The sequence below is a fragment of the Lemur catta genome, chromosome 8, assembly GCF_020740605.2.
Source record: "Lemur catta isolate mLemCat1 chromosome 8, mLemCat1.pri, whole genome shotgun sequence".
NCBI lineage: Eukaryota > Metazoa > Chordata > Mammalia > Primates > Lemuridae > Lemur > Lemur catta.
The window spans coordinates 79,978,106-79,991,306 of record NC_059135.1 but is presented as its reverse complement, the minus strand read 5'-3'; the positions used below and the strand labels follow the sequence as shown (position 1 = coordinate 79,991,306).

General features: G+C 32.3%; 1 protein-coding gene across 1 annotated transcript in view; it reads right to left on the bottom strand.

Annotated features, from left to right (window-relative positions):
• The window catches only part of LRP1B (LDL receptor related protein 1B), a 1,757,623-nt gene that overhangs the window by 681,209 nt on the left and 1,063,213 nt on the right, over positions 1-13,201 (bottom strand). The window contains exon 17 of the mRNA XM_045559136.1: positions 9,730-9,855. Coding sequence (XP_045415092.1) covers positions 9,730-9,855 — 126 coding nt within the window. The remainder of the gene's footprint in view (positions 1-9,729; positions 9,856-13,201) is intronic.

Below are 13,201 nucleotides of genomic sequence, written 5' to 3'. Positions count from 1 at the left end.
TTATTTTGTTCCTCTGAACTACAAATCTGTCTCTGTATCAGTAACCCATCCACCCTTTCTTTTCACTAGACTAGAGAAAAAAATGGGATATGTTGGAAAGGGTATATTCAGACCCATAAATATTTTGGTTAGGTGAGGTTTTGGACAGATAAGGAACAACTGGTGTCTGAATTTCTGTGGCTATAATAAGGGACCTTGATTAGCTAATAGACTTCCTCCCATTTCCTGGGCTTGAGAATCTTAAGGATGTGTTTCTGTTTCATCGAAACACGCTGTGAAATTGGGTATTAATGGTTGATATAAAAGAGAGTGGTTGAAAGCCAAGTCAATTAAACACTAAAATGGGTACCATAAACTAGAGTTTCAAAGGTTATTTAAAATAATTTCTTTAAAGTTATATACATAGTTTGTGTGTACCCATTATTAGTGAATACTTTAAAGATTGTTTAGGTAAAACAAATAAAAAATTTACTGGCTTGGTTTGATACATCGGACTGGATATACCATTTCTATTCTCAGTGTCTGCAATTAGAAATATGAGGAAAATTATTACAGTATGCATTTGGCTTTACTTGTGTGGGTAAGCATCCTGAATCTAAAATATTTTATGCAATATCTGATTTTTTCCCATTTTACAAATTGACCATTAATTTAAATTAACCAATTTTAATATTCCAAAAAACATATGCTTCTGAAGTTTTCAATATTAAAATTTCAAGTAGGATTAAATATTTCTATGTTGTTTTATTTGGCTAATTCTACAGATTTTCTGTTAAGCTATTCTAAAATTTGTACTAAAATAAAGTTCCTATGTAATTTTTTAAACTATGCCTGCTTAAATAAAGTACATATATAAAGCATATATATACAGAGTGAGTGAGAGAGAGGGAGAGAGAGAGAGGGTGTATTTGTATTAGCCTAGAGAAAGACGTAGAAGGATACATACAAGATCTAATGTTAGCATTAGTTTACTTGGTAGAAAGGGTAAAATAGAAGTGTGAGGGAAATTAATAATTTTTCTCTTACATACCCCTATTTCATTAGTTAAAATAAGTATGCTGTTTCCTTTTGAATTTTAAGAGAAATTTAATGAGGGGATTTTTTTTCAATTCTTTACTTCCTTCTTCTCTAACTTTCCTCCCACCTTCTCTTTTTTCCTTTCTTTTTCTTTCTGTATTTCTTCCTTCTTCATTCTCTATTTCATTCCTTTAGTCTTTCTTGCTTTCTTGGTTTAAATAAAAAGACATTATTATATGTTTTCATCTCAACTAAATTTTAATTAACCCATAATAAGAATATATTAAATTTATCCAATCTAATATTCTTTTATTTGACATTCTCACATCATTGTATTCTCTCCCAAAAATTCAGATTTAATTCTAGCAAAGTTTTCTTAGATTGTTTGCTTTTTCATTAGGAAAGCTATAGTGATTAGAGAGGAAAATGAGAAAGAACTTCTAAGAACCTGGCTCACATTGTGTATGACCTATCTCACATTGTGATGTTGTCATCTCATTAACTCTGAAGCTGGAGGAACTGTTAAGACTTATTATTCCAAAGAATATTTACTGATTATTATTGAGGGAAAGAATACCCTGAAGATATATTAATTTATGTTCTGTTCTAATCATGGAGAAAATTATTCACTTAGTCTAAGTAAATTTAACTGATTTCAGATGAGAAAGATGCTTCATTCCACAAATCTCCAAGTATTGCCTGTCTACATGATATAATCAGATTGACTAAATTATCACTTTCTAATCAATGGATCTGTCTGAAGAAAACGCTTTTACTTTTTCAGTTCTTGTCCCCATCTGATCTAAGTTAGTTTGTAGGTGAGATTAGCAGACCAGCCCTAGAAGACTGATATGGTAGCAAAAGCTGCTCTAAGGAAGAGGACATTTGCACTTCCTCCAGGAGAACTGTTTATCTAGCAATTGAATCAGAGATTCACTATCACTATGTGAATAGTTCTACCTATTACTTACCATGCTTCTCCTGCAGCCATGTAGCAGTGAGGAATCCTATAATGCACGTGCACTATACAAGGAAGGAGAGTACCACTATTCCTACACCTCAACTTTGTTGCATTTTAATCAAATGCATTCTATTTAAATAAAGCCTATGTCATATCAAAATGCACCATTTGTCTTGGAAAAGTCTGATTTTTAATACATTATTTTTTTAAATACAATTATACTTGTCTAGTCTGAATTTAGTCAAAATTGGTGGAGAATATGAGAAGAGCAAATATTATGTAATGTAACCAGAGCTCTGTAGGGAGGAAGAAATAATGGTCTGAAATTACCTAGGCTTGAATCTAAAAATTATCATGGTTACTATGAGGAAAAAGAATTTCAAATCTAACTGATATTCATGTTTAGCCTCTGGGTCTCCCTCTTAAGTAGATATTTTAGATGTTGAGAGAGAATGGCTACCAAGCCCCTGACTGTGCAACTTGCTCCAGCCCTCTGTGTATGTGCTGTTTTCTCTTCAGGCAAATTCTCCAACCCTCTCTCCTATTATTCACTTCACCCCACTCTGGACAATCTATGTTGCTCATTTTTTCATTTTTTTTCCCAATAAAATAGTTCTATCACCTACAAAGATATAGGGAACAATGTCATTAACACGTGTTTACTATCATATAGCTATATCAAATATTAATTTTTTCTACATTTTCTACATATTTTGGTTTTATCTAATTTATAAAGAATTCATTATAGTTACATTTGAAGTTCCCTATGTAATCCTTTCCAATCACATTTATTTCCCTCCCTCTTTTTACAGAGACAACCGTAGTCCTAAATTTGTTTTCATTTTTTTTTATTTCCAGACATATTTCTAATGTTATTCCTATGCAGTTATGGATTCATAAGCGCTGTATAAAGTTATTTTACATTTTTATACTTTATATAAATAGTATTGTTTATGTTCTACAACTCAGTTTTTGTTTAATTTTTTAAAATTCTTTTTTTGTTGATACTTGAGTTCTAATTCACTTATTTAATTATTAATAACGTTCTATTATGTGAATAAAACACAGTATACCTATAAATTTTCCTGTTAATGAACATTTGAGTTATTTCAACTTTTTTCCCTATTACTAGCACTAGGGCAATGATGATTTTTATTCATGCTGCCTTGTGCACAGATATTAGAATATAAGCCTAGAAATGTAATTACAGAGTTAAGGTATGTACGTCTTCACATTTGTTGGATTGGCCAAATTGCTTTCCAATGTAGTAAATTAATTTACATACACACCAAGAATGTATGACAGTTTCTTTTCCCCATAATATTGCTAATGCTTTGTTTTTATCAGATTATTTTATTGTTCCTAATTAAATGGCTTGAATCATTATTTAGGAATTTTTCTCACTTTTAAAAATTCCAAAAATTAAGGGGATACAGTTTTTGTTACATGGAAACCTTGTATAATGCTTGTCAGGACTTTCAGTGTGCCTGTCACCAGAAGAGTATTCATTGTACCCAATAAGTAAGTTTTTAACCTCCTCCCCCATCCTCCCCCTTCTTAGATTACAATGTCCTTTACATCTCTTTGTGCTGTGTGTGCCCGTTATTTAGCTTTCAATTATTAGAGTATATGTGGTGTTTGTTTTTCATTCCTGAGATACTTTACTCAGGATAATGTTCTCTAGTTCCATCCAAGTTACTGCAAGAGACATGATTTCATTCCTTCCTTTTTGTGGCTGAATAGTACTCTATGGTATATATACCATATTTTCTTAATCCACTCATGAATTGATGGGCACTTAGGTTGATTCCATATCTTTGTAACTGTGAATTTTACTGCAATAAACATTCTAGTGCAGGTGTCTTTTTGATAAAATGACTTCATTTCCTTTAGGTAGATACCCAGTAGAAGGATTGCTGGATTGAATTGTGAGTCAACATTTCTTTCTTTGAGGAATCTCCATACTGTTTTCCATAGAGGAAAATCTGTACTAATTTCCAGTCCCACCAAAAGTATATAAATGTTCCTTTCTCTTTGTATCCATACCAGCATCTATTGTTTCTTTATGTTTTTTTTTTTTGTTTGTTTCTTTGTTTGTTTTTTTAAATAATGGCCATTCTGACAGGGATAAGGTGATACCTTATTGTGGCTTTAATTTGCATTTCCCTGGTAATTAGTGGTGTTCAGTATGTTTTCATATGTTTATTGGCCATTTCTCTATCTTCTTTTGAAAAACTGCTCTTCATGTCTTTTGCTCACTTTGTAATGAGATTGTTAATTTTTTTCCTTGGGGATTTCTTTGACTTCTCTGTAGATTCTGGATATCAGTCCTTTGTTGGATGTATAGTTTGTGAATATTTTCTCCTATTCCGTAGGTTGTCTATTCGGTCTGTTGACTATTTCCTTTGCTGGCCAGAGGCATTTTAGTTTAATTAAGTATCATTTATTTATTTTTGTTGTTGCTGCAATTGCCTTTGGTGTCTTACTCATAAATCCTTTGCCTAGGCTAATGTCTAGAAGAGTTTTTCCTATGTTGTCTTCCAGAATTTTTATGGTTTCGTGCCTTACATTTAAGCCTTTTATCCACCTTGAATACATTTTTATGTATGGCAAGAGATAAAGGTCCTGTTTCATTCTTCTGCTCATGGTATACCACTTTTTGCTGCACCATTTATTGAATAGGGCTTCCTTTTCCCAGTGTATGTTGTTGTCTGCTTTGTTGAAGATCAATTGTTTGAAGGTAGATGGTTTTCTTTCTGGGTTCTCTATTTCGTTGCATTGGTCTATGTCTCTACCTTTATACCAGTACCATCCTGTTTTGGCTACTATATATAACCATGTGGTATAATTTGAAGTCAGGTGATGCCTCTAGATTTTTTTCTTTTTGCTTAAGATTGCTTTGGCTATTCAGGATCTTTTTTGGTTCCAAATGAAGCACAGAATTATTTTTTCTAGATCTATGAAATATGGCATTGGTATTTTGATGGGGATTGCATTAAATCTGTAAATCACTGCGGGCAGTATGGACATTAATTTAATGATGTTGATTCTACCAATTCATGAGTGTGGGATGTATTTCCATTTCCTTGTGTCAACTGCAATTTCTTTCATCAGTGTTTTGCAGTTCTTCTTGTTACAGATCTTTCACCTCTTTAGTTAATTTGTTCCTTGGTATTTATTTTCTTTGTAGCTATTGTAAATGGTATTGAGTCCTTGATTTGACTCCCACCTTGACTGTTATTAGTATGTAGAAATACTACTGCTTTGTGTACATGAATTTTTTAACCTGAGACTTTGATGAATTTATTTATCAATTTTTGGAGTCTTTTGGTGGAGTCTTTAGGTTTTTCTAGATATAAGATCATTTCAGTGAACAGAAATAGTGTGACCTCTTCTTTCCTAAGATGAATACCTTTTTATTCTTTCTCTTACCTGATTGTTCTGATTAGGAATCCAGTACTATGTTGAATAGACACAGTGACAGTTGGGCACCCTTGTTTCATTCCAGTTCTTAGGGGGAATGCTTTCAATTTTCCCTATTCAGTATGATGTTGACTGTGGGTTTGTCATATATGACTTTTATAAGGTTGACATATGCTCCTTCTAGGCCTAGTTTGTTGAAGGTTTTTATCATGAAGGGGTGCTGGGTTTTATCAAATGCTTTTCCCATATCTATTGCGATGATCATTTGGTCTTTGTTTTTACTTCTGCTTATATGGTGAATCATATTTATTGATTTGTATATATTAAACCACCCTTGCATCCCTGGGATAAAACCCACTTGATCATAGTGAATTATCTTTTTGATGTGCTGTTGAATTAGCCTTGCGACTATATTGTTGATGATTTCTGTATCTATGTTCATAAGGAATATTGGTCTGCAATTTTCTTTTTTTTTTTTGTCGTGTCCCTTCCTGGGTTTTTGCTTTCAAGGTGATACTGGTTTCACAGAATGAATTAGGGAAGATCCCCTCCTTCCTAACATTGTGGAATAATTTCTGTAGCTTAGGTACCAGTTCTTCTTTGTAGTTCTGGTAGAATTCCACTGTGAATCTATCTGGTTTGGGGCTTTTTTGGTGTTGTTTGTTTGGAGATTTTTTTTTTTTTTTTACTGCTTCAATCTCTCTGCTCATTTTAGGTCTACGTAAGATTTAAATTAATTTCTGATTCAGGCTTGACAGGTTGTGTGTTTCCAGGACTTTATCCATTTCCTCCACATTTTCTAGTTTGTGTGCACAGAAGTTTTTGTAGTATTCATAAAACCACATGATATTTTGTATTTCTACGGTATCAGTTGTAATGTCTCCTTTTTCATTTCTGATTGAACTTATTTGAATTCTTTCTCTTCTTTTTCCAGTTAATCTGGTTAGTGATCTATCAATTTTGTTTATCTTTTCAAAGAACTAACTTTTTATTTTGTTGATCCTTTGTATTGTTTTTTCAGTTTCCATTTCATTTAGTTCTGCTTTGATTTTTGTTATTTCTTCTGCCTGCTTAGATTTGGTTTGCTTTTTTTTGTCTAGTTCCTTGAGATGTAAGATTATATTGTTAATTTGTGATCTTTCTGTCTTTTTGATGTAGGCATTTAAGGCTATGAACTTTCCCCTTAGGACTTCTTTTACTGTATCTCATAGATTTTGATAGCTTGTGTCCCTTTCTTGCTCAGTTCAAGGAGTCTTTTCATTTCCATCTTAATTTCCTCATGGACCCAAGGATCATTCAGCAGTAGATTGTTTAATTTCCATGACTTTGTATTCATTTGATTGTTTCCTTTGGAATTGATTTCTAGTTTTATTCCACTGTGGTCTGTGAGGATACATGGTATGATTTCAAATTTTTTTTTTAATTTGCTGAGACATTTTGTGGCCTAAGATATGTACAGTCTTAGACAATGTCCCATGTGCTGATAAGAAGAATGTATATTCAGCAGTTTTTGAGTAAAATGTTCTGTAAATGTCTGTTAGCTCCACTTGTTCTAGAGTCTCATTTAAATTCAGTGTTTCTTTATTGATTATCTGCTTCGATGATCTGTCCAGCTCTGTCAGTAGGGTGTTGAAGTCCCCAGCAATTACTATGCTACTGTTTATTTCTTTGTTTAGATCTAATAGAAAGGAATTTTTCTTAAGCTTTTTTATAAGGCTTAGATTGGACATTGCCTCCTTAAGGAAGTCTTCCCAGATAACTAAAGGTTAAATTCCACACTCTTCATATGTGCTCCCATGTGATTAAATTTAGTACTTTCAATATTGCTTTGGAATAGGCTGTTTACATATCTTTTTCCCACTCTTCACTCCTAAGCTTCTTAAAGAAAGATACTGCATATTTTCCCTCATTCTTTCAGCAGTGCGTTAGTAAATAATTAATCAACAGATTCATGAGGGAGAAATCCCAAAGGAATTAAATAGGAAATTGGCTTCCTGTGGGAAATATTTTTTTTTTTTAGATATAAAATGGTCACAATGCTAATGGCTACAGGACAGTGGATTCAATTACAAAATAATTCCCCAGAAGAAAGTCTTTTTATCTAAGATATATATTCATGTATACACCTATATTTAGAAATGGATATAAATTATCCAGCCAGGGAAATGGTCTATATGAATTTAACATTTTTTTCCGGTATGGTAAGCTATGTGACCCATTCATATATTTTTGTAAAATGAAATGGGAGTACATTGTAACATGACCACACACTTCATAGTTTTCAGAGCTAAAAGGCATATTTATTTTTCTCTTTCTTCTTTTTATTCAAGTTCTTCAGGTGTACTGTGACTATAATATCTGCCATAAGTATACTGACAAGAAGATCTAGTACTGAGTGGCAGATTTCAGCAGGCATCATTTAAAGTGGCATTTATGCAAGGTATGTTTTATTTCCTAGTGGACTATATAGTACTTGAGTATCTTAGAAATCTTATTAATTAATATTATTTTCTTTGCTCTTATACAAAAGCATTTCCATTTTTACTACTATAAGTACTTGGCCCTACCACAAATGCTTCTTTGAAAATCATGTAGAAGTAAGCATATTTTAAAATCTAGTAGAAATGAAGAAGGCATAGTATTACGAATCAAATCAGCAATGCCTTCTCTCTTTTTTTTTTTTTTTTGCCTTCTATTTTAAGGTGAAAGCAGATCTGTTTGTTTAGGATATAATAAAGCATAATCTTGGAATTGAACCTTAGCCTTAAAAGAATAATAATTGAACTAGCTTAAAAATGTTTCATTATAAATTATAGTGATATTGCAGGAGCAACTTGAGTAAAGTTAAATTAACCATAGCTTAAATTCTAGCTAATCTGCAGGATTATGTAGTTTGGCATAAAGAGCAAAAGCCTTGGAGACAAAACTCATGGGTTGAAATTCCCCTATACTAGAATCTGCTAGTGCTCTGAGCTAAGGCAAGTCTCCACTTTCATTCCACATCTATAAAATAATGGCCCTGAAGGTCTCATTTATGACCAGATGGTCTCTAGAGGTTCCTTTCTCTTAGAAAGTCTTTTGTAAAACAACTTTGTGAGATACACACAAAAGAATCTTTAAAAAAATTCAATTACTCTAAAATATTAGGTGAGGTTTTTAATCAAGGGACAACAGAATAACTGGCCCATGGATTCTTAGAAAATATGTCACTATGGAAAAAGCCGAATATAAGACACAGGTGAGGATTATGGAATGGTAATTCTTCTGCTCTTGCCATTGCTGTTTCTTATGTATTAAAAAGGTCTTTGGAAATAATTTCTAGTTAATTCATACTCTTACTGTGCGGAAAAGAAATGCATGAGGAAATTGAGGTTCAGAGAGGTATAAGTCTTTCTAAGTAGCAAAACCAACAGTAGAAACCAAACTTCTCGACCTCTGAGTGTTTTCTCTATATGTTGCTCTAGAGTATTCACTAATCCTTTATAATAATAATTTTTACTTAGTAAGGCTTACTTTGATAAAGAGAGAAAGAGTTGGTGGTGTGGTTGATATGTTTTGATGTTGTTGTATGTAATGTTTTTTAAAAAATCAGTTCTTACTGATCATATCAACACAAGTCATCAAATGTACTACTTTTTTCATCATTTAAAAAGAAGCACTAGGCTGCTGCTAGTCAGTATCATTTTTCAACATTTATCTGACTAATAATGACCTTTCTGGCATTCTGTTGTAACCTGTACCACAAGCTGTATATTTCCATTCAATGAGAATCTGGCTAGGGACTCAAACATTTATTACAATGGGATAGATTATATGGAAATATAAATAGGCTAGTGCTCTTGGGATTTCATGGAAAAGAAAAGAAAAAAACCTACATCATATAAATAATGTGCTATGAATGGAAAATTATTCACAGAGGTATTTAATAGGAAACTACATAAATTTATAAATTATTTTTTTAAAGTAAAAAAAAAAAAATAGTCCTCCTTTGTGAGATGACCTATATCACAGCATGCTAACAAACCTCAACCTCCACTGCCAAGTAAGATTTAGCAAGGACAAGTCTTGTACAAGTAGTGTGTTAACAGTCAACCCATATGGATAGATGAAGTGCCAAATTAGTTTGGAAAGCAGAGTCGTGCCCAAGGATTAAGTAAAAGATAATTTGTATTCTAGCCTTTGTGGCATCAAACTCTGAATTCATTTACTACTGCAATAATCAGATCATCAGCACTAGGAAGGTTCAGCTTAGTTCAAAGCATTGACCTGCATTTTTATGGAGACAAACTTAGGAGGCGATTTATGTATATATCCAAGCAAACCTTTACCTGTGCAAGTTTGATTGGATTCATCTTCATTACTCCCACAATCATTAGCTCCATCACAAAGCCATCTCTTGGGGATGCAGCGATTACTCTGGCATTTAAACTGATCATCAGGACAACTATGATTGACTGAGATGGAGGGGAAAGCAAGTTTAAGTATTTAAAATTGGATAAAGTTATGCATATTTTGAATTATAGTTACAGTACTTATAGTATAACAAATACCATAGCTTCTGTCATTCACTGTCATATTTTATAGAAAGTATTAATATTCTAGGCTTTGTTAAAATATAACATTTTTATAGAAAACATCAAGTAATTAAATCTCAAATAAAAGAAAATGTACTCATTTTTCATGTCTCCACTAAAACTAACTATATCACTGTTTGTTTTCCCATCCCTTATCACAACTGGTGACTCAATTTCAAAATATTTTCCAAAAACATTTAAAATTAACCTCAAAGTTTAATGTTAAACATAACAACTATGTATCACAAATAATTTAGTTATATATATTAGGAATACTTATTTTTTAAACCACATAACCACTCAAATATTTCTTAACATATCAAATAAGCTTACAGCCATTCTGCTTTGACCAATGTTTCTGTGAATCAGAAGGAAAAACCCAGAAAGAAAAGCACATTACTTGTGACCTAGAGTTGACGCTAGATATGAGATCATGTATAATTTTAATAACATAAAAGATCGTCATCAGTTTTCTTCCCTAGTACAAACAAATAAACATCTAACCACAAAAAATACTGAAGAGGAGGCAATCCTCATATGGGAAGCTGTGCACAGTGAAGTATTAAACCTCCAATATCTAAGCACAACAGGGGGGACATCTTAATGTTAACCTTCTATGATTATTTTTCCTGCATTCTGGAGGCTAAATTCCTAACTGAATTGGCATGCTCTTCAGCATTTGTTTCACAATTTCAACATTCTTTTTAAAGTAATTTTCCTTATGCCCAGTGGTGGCACTTCTATACGATAAGAATGAATTTTGGTATTAGTTTTACTGAGAATTTGAGAAATTGTCATTTTATCATGCTGTTGCATAGCAAATGTGTGGATTTCCAGTCAGTTTCTAAAAACACTTTTTTCTTTAAAGTAGTTTTGGTGATAAAGTGGTTTTATCACTTTTTAGAAAGTTTTTATTTATGTGTAGTAAAAAACAAATTGGGGGAAAGACTACATTCTCTAGCATTTGAGCACAATTTATATTTTCTACTCACTTCAGAGACTTAAGCAGAAATAGCTGTCCCAAGAAATAAATGTCATCCGCTATATTAAAGGGCCAACATTTTAAAGTACCAAGATTATGCATATTTATTTCAGTGAGGCTTATTAAGGACTTTTGTGATTTTCATCAATGAAGTAAAAGGAAATTCAAATGCAGTCTTTTGGTTTGGAGTTGAAACACTGAAGGATAGAAGTAGAATGATAACAACATTCAAGGTCATAGGTTATGAGTATCTAAAATAAAAAATAATCCTCTGAAATTACTTATGTAGTATTGGAATATTAACTATGTGACCCCAGAAATATAATCATTGCTATGGTGACAGAAGACACCATACTGCTGGAAGGTGGCCAGAGATATTGAGTTGTTTATTGCCTCACTGATTTAATCATTCATTCATCCAAGTGTCAGGTGCAGTCCTAGACTCTAAGACTGCAAAGATGCTACAGCAGAAGGTATCTTCTCATGAAGACATTAATATATCATATGCCCTAAATAAGCAGGCATATAATTGCAATATGTTTTGACAACTATTATAAAAAGAAATATACAGAAGATGAATGCTTAACTCCAACAGGGTTATACTGAGGAGATTTTTTGGTGATCTGATCAAAAAAGACTTTTTCCGTGATGAGTGCAATGCACACTGTCTGGGGAATGGACACGCTTGAAGCTCAGATTCGGGGGAATGGGGGGGCATGGGCAATATATATAACCTGAACTTTTGTACCCCCACAATAAGCTGAAATAAAATGGATTCACGCTTCGGGAAAAAAAAAAAAAAGACTTTTTCCTAAGGAGATAATGGTAAACTGTGTTGAATTCCTTAGACCAGGAACAGTCATTGCAGTGCCACAGAAGACATGTTTTAGAGATCTACTTGTAGTTCAACTTCATAAGGACAAAAAGGGTAAGTGGATGCATGATAGACTAAAGGTTAGAAATGTAAATACGAGACAGAACTGGAATGACCTTATATACGAGCCAATAGATTTTAAAATTTATCCCTGTTGGTTGTTATGCAGTTATTGAAATAAGAAGAATTGATTTATTTGATAATTACCATTCTGAAAAGAGTGTGGAAAGTGGGCTTTAGTTAAAAAAGGAATAGTGGTAGGAATAATAGAAAGACACCTGTTAACTTAATCTAAGAAGAGAACTTAATTTAGCCAATGAAAATTGAGAGGAAGTAAAGATAAAACATCAATTATTTAGGAAGTAAAAGAAATAGAATTTATTCATAGAATTGAGTATGAGTTATAAGTGAAATAGAAGACTAGCAAAAATTCATGGCTTGGGTCATGAAATGGAAAATGATAATAATCAAGAAAAAATTACTGACTAGAAACTTTAACATTATAATTAACAGCACAAATGCAATGCACTCTACACCCATAGAGAAGATGAGTTTTCTTGTTAAGTAGATAGAAAAGTCAAGTCACACAAATGAAAGCATGGACCTAAAGAACTAATACATAAATATTTGATGAAATATTTGTGCTCTGCTCAGGCATTGGATTCCTGCAATTACAGATGAAGCTGGTATGTAGGGAGCATTCATTAAAACCATAAATAATGGTGCTGATTGTGAATTAGAAGGAGACAACTAAATTAATCACTAAATAATCCATCATTTATGTAAAAAAAAGTAGGAAAAAAACACCCTTTACCCCCCAGATGAAATGCTCTTCTTGCTCTGTAACTTTTGGTTAATTTTGTCAATTTAGTACTCAAGCTTTTATTTGTGGATTCACATTTTACATTTTTAGTGAGGTTGAAAATAAGAAATACATAATGTTGAAGTCAGGGCCAATGTTTGGAAATCAGGAAAAAGTAATGTTGTATTTATGCATTGATTATAATTTATGTATTATATTTTAATATATAATTTGAAAATATTTTTAAAAGTCCATATTCTTGGGATTTTATCCTAAAGTACAAATGGTTGCATAATATAGATACCCAGACCAATTTTGTAAGTCCGTAGCAGAAGACCTTTAAAACTTCATTTTTATATTCTTAATTAAAAAAAATAGGAAATGGAGGACTAACTCTCAGTTCAGTCACTTTAATGTAAAAAATGTCATTAATTAAAGAAAAAATATTTCTTTTTAAAACAACGTACCTAGGTCAAATCCAAATTGTCCAACGTATCTTTCTTTATATAAAAATATTTTATATCTTTCAAAGCCGTTCAGCTAGTGATTTTAATCAAATATATTCTCA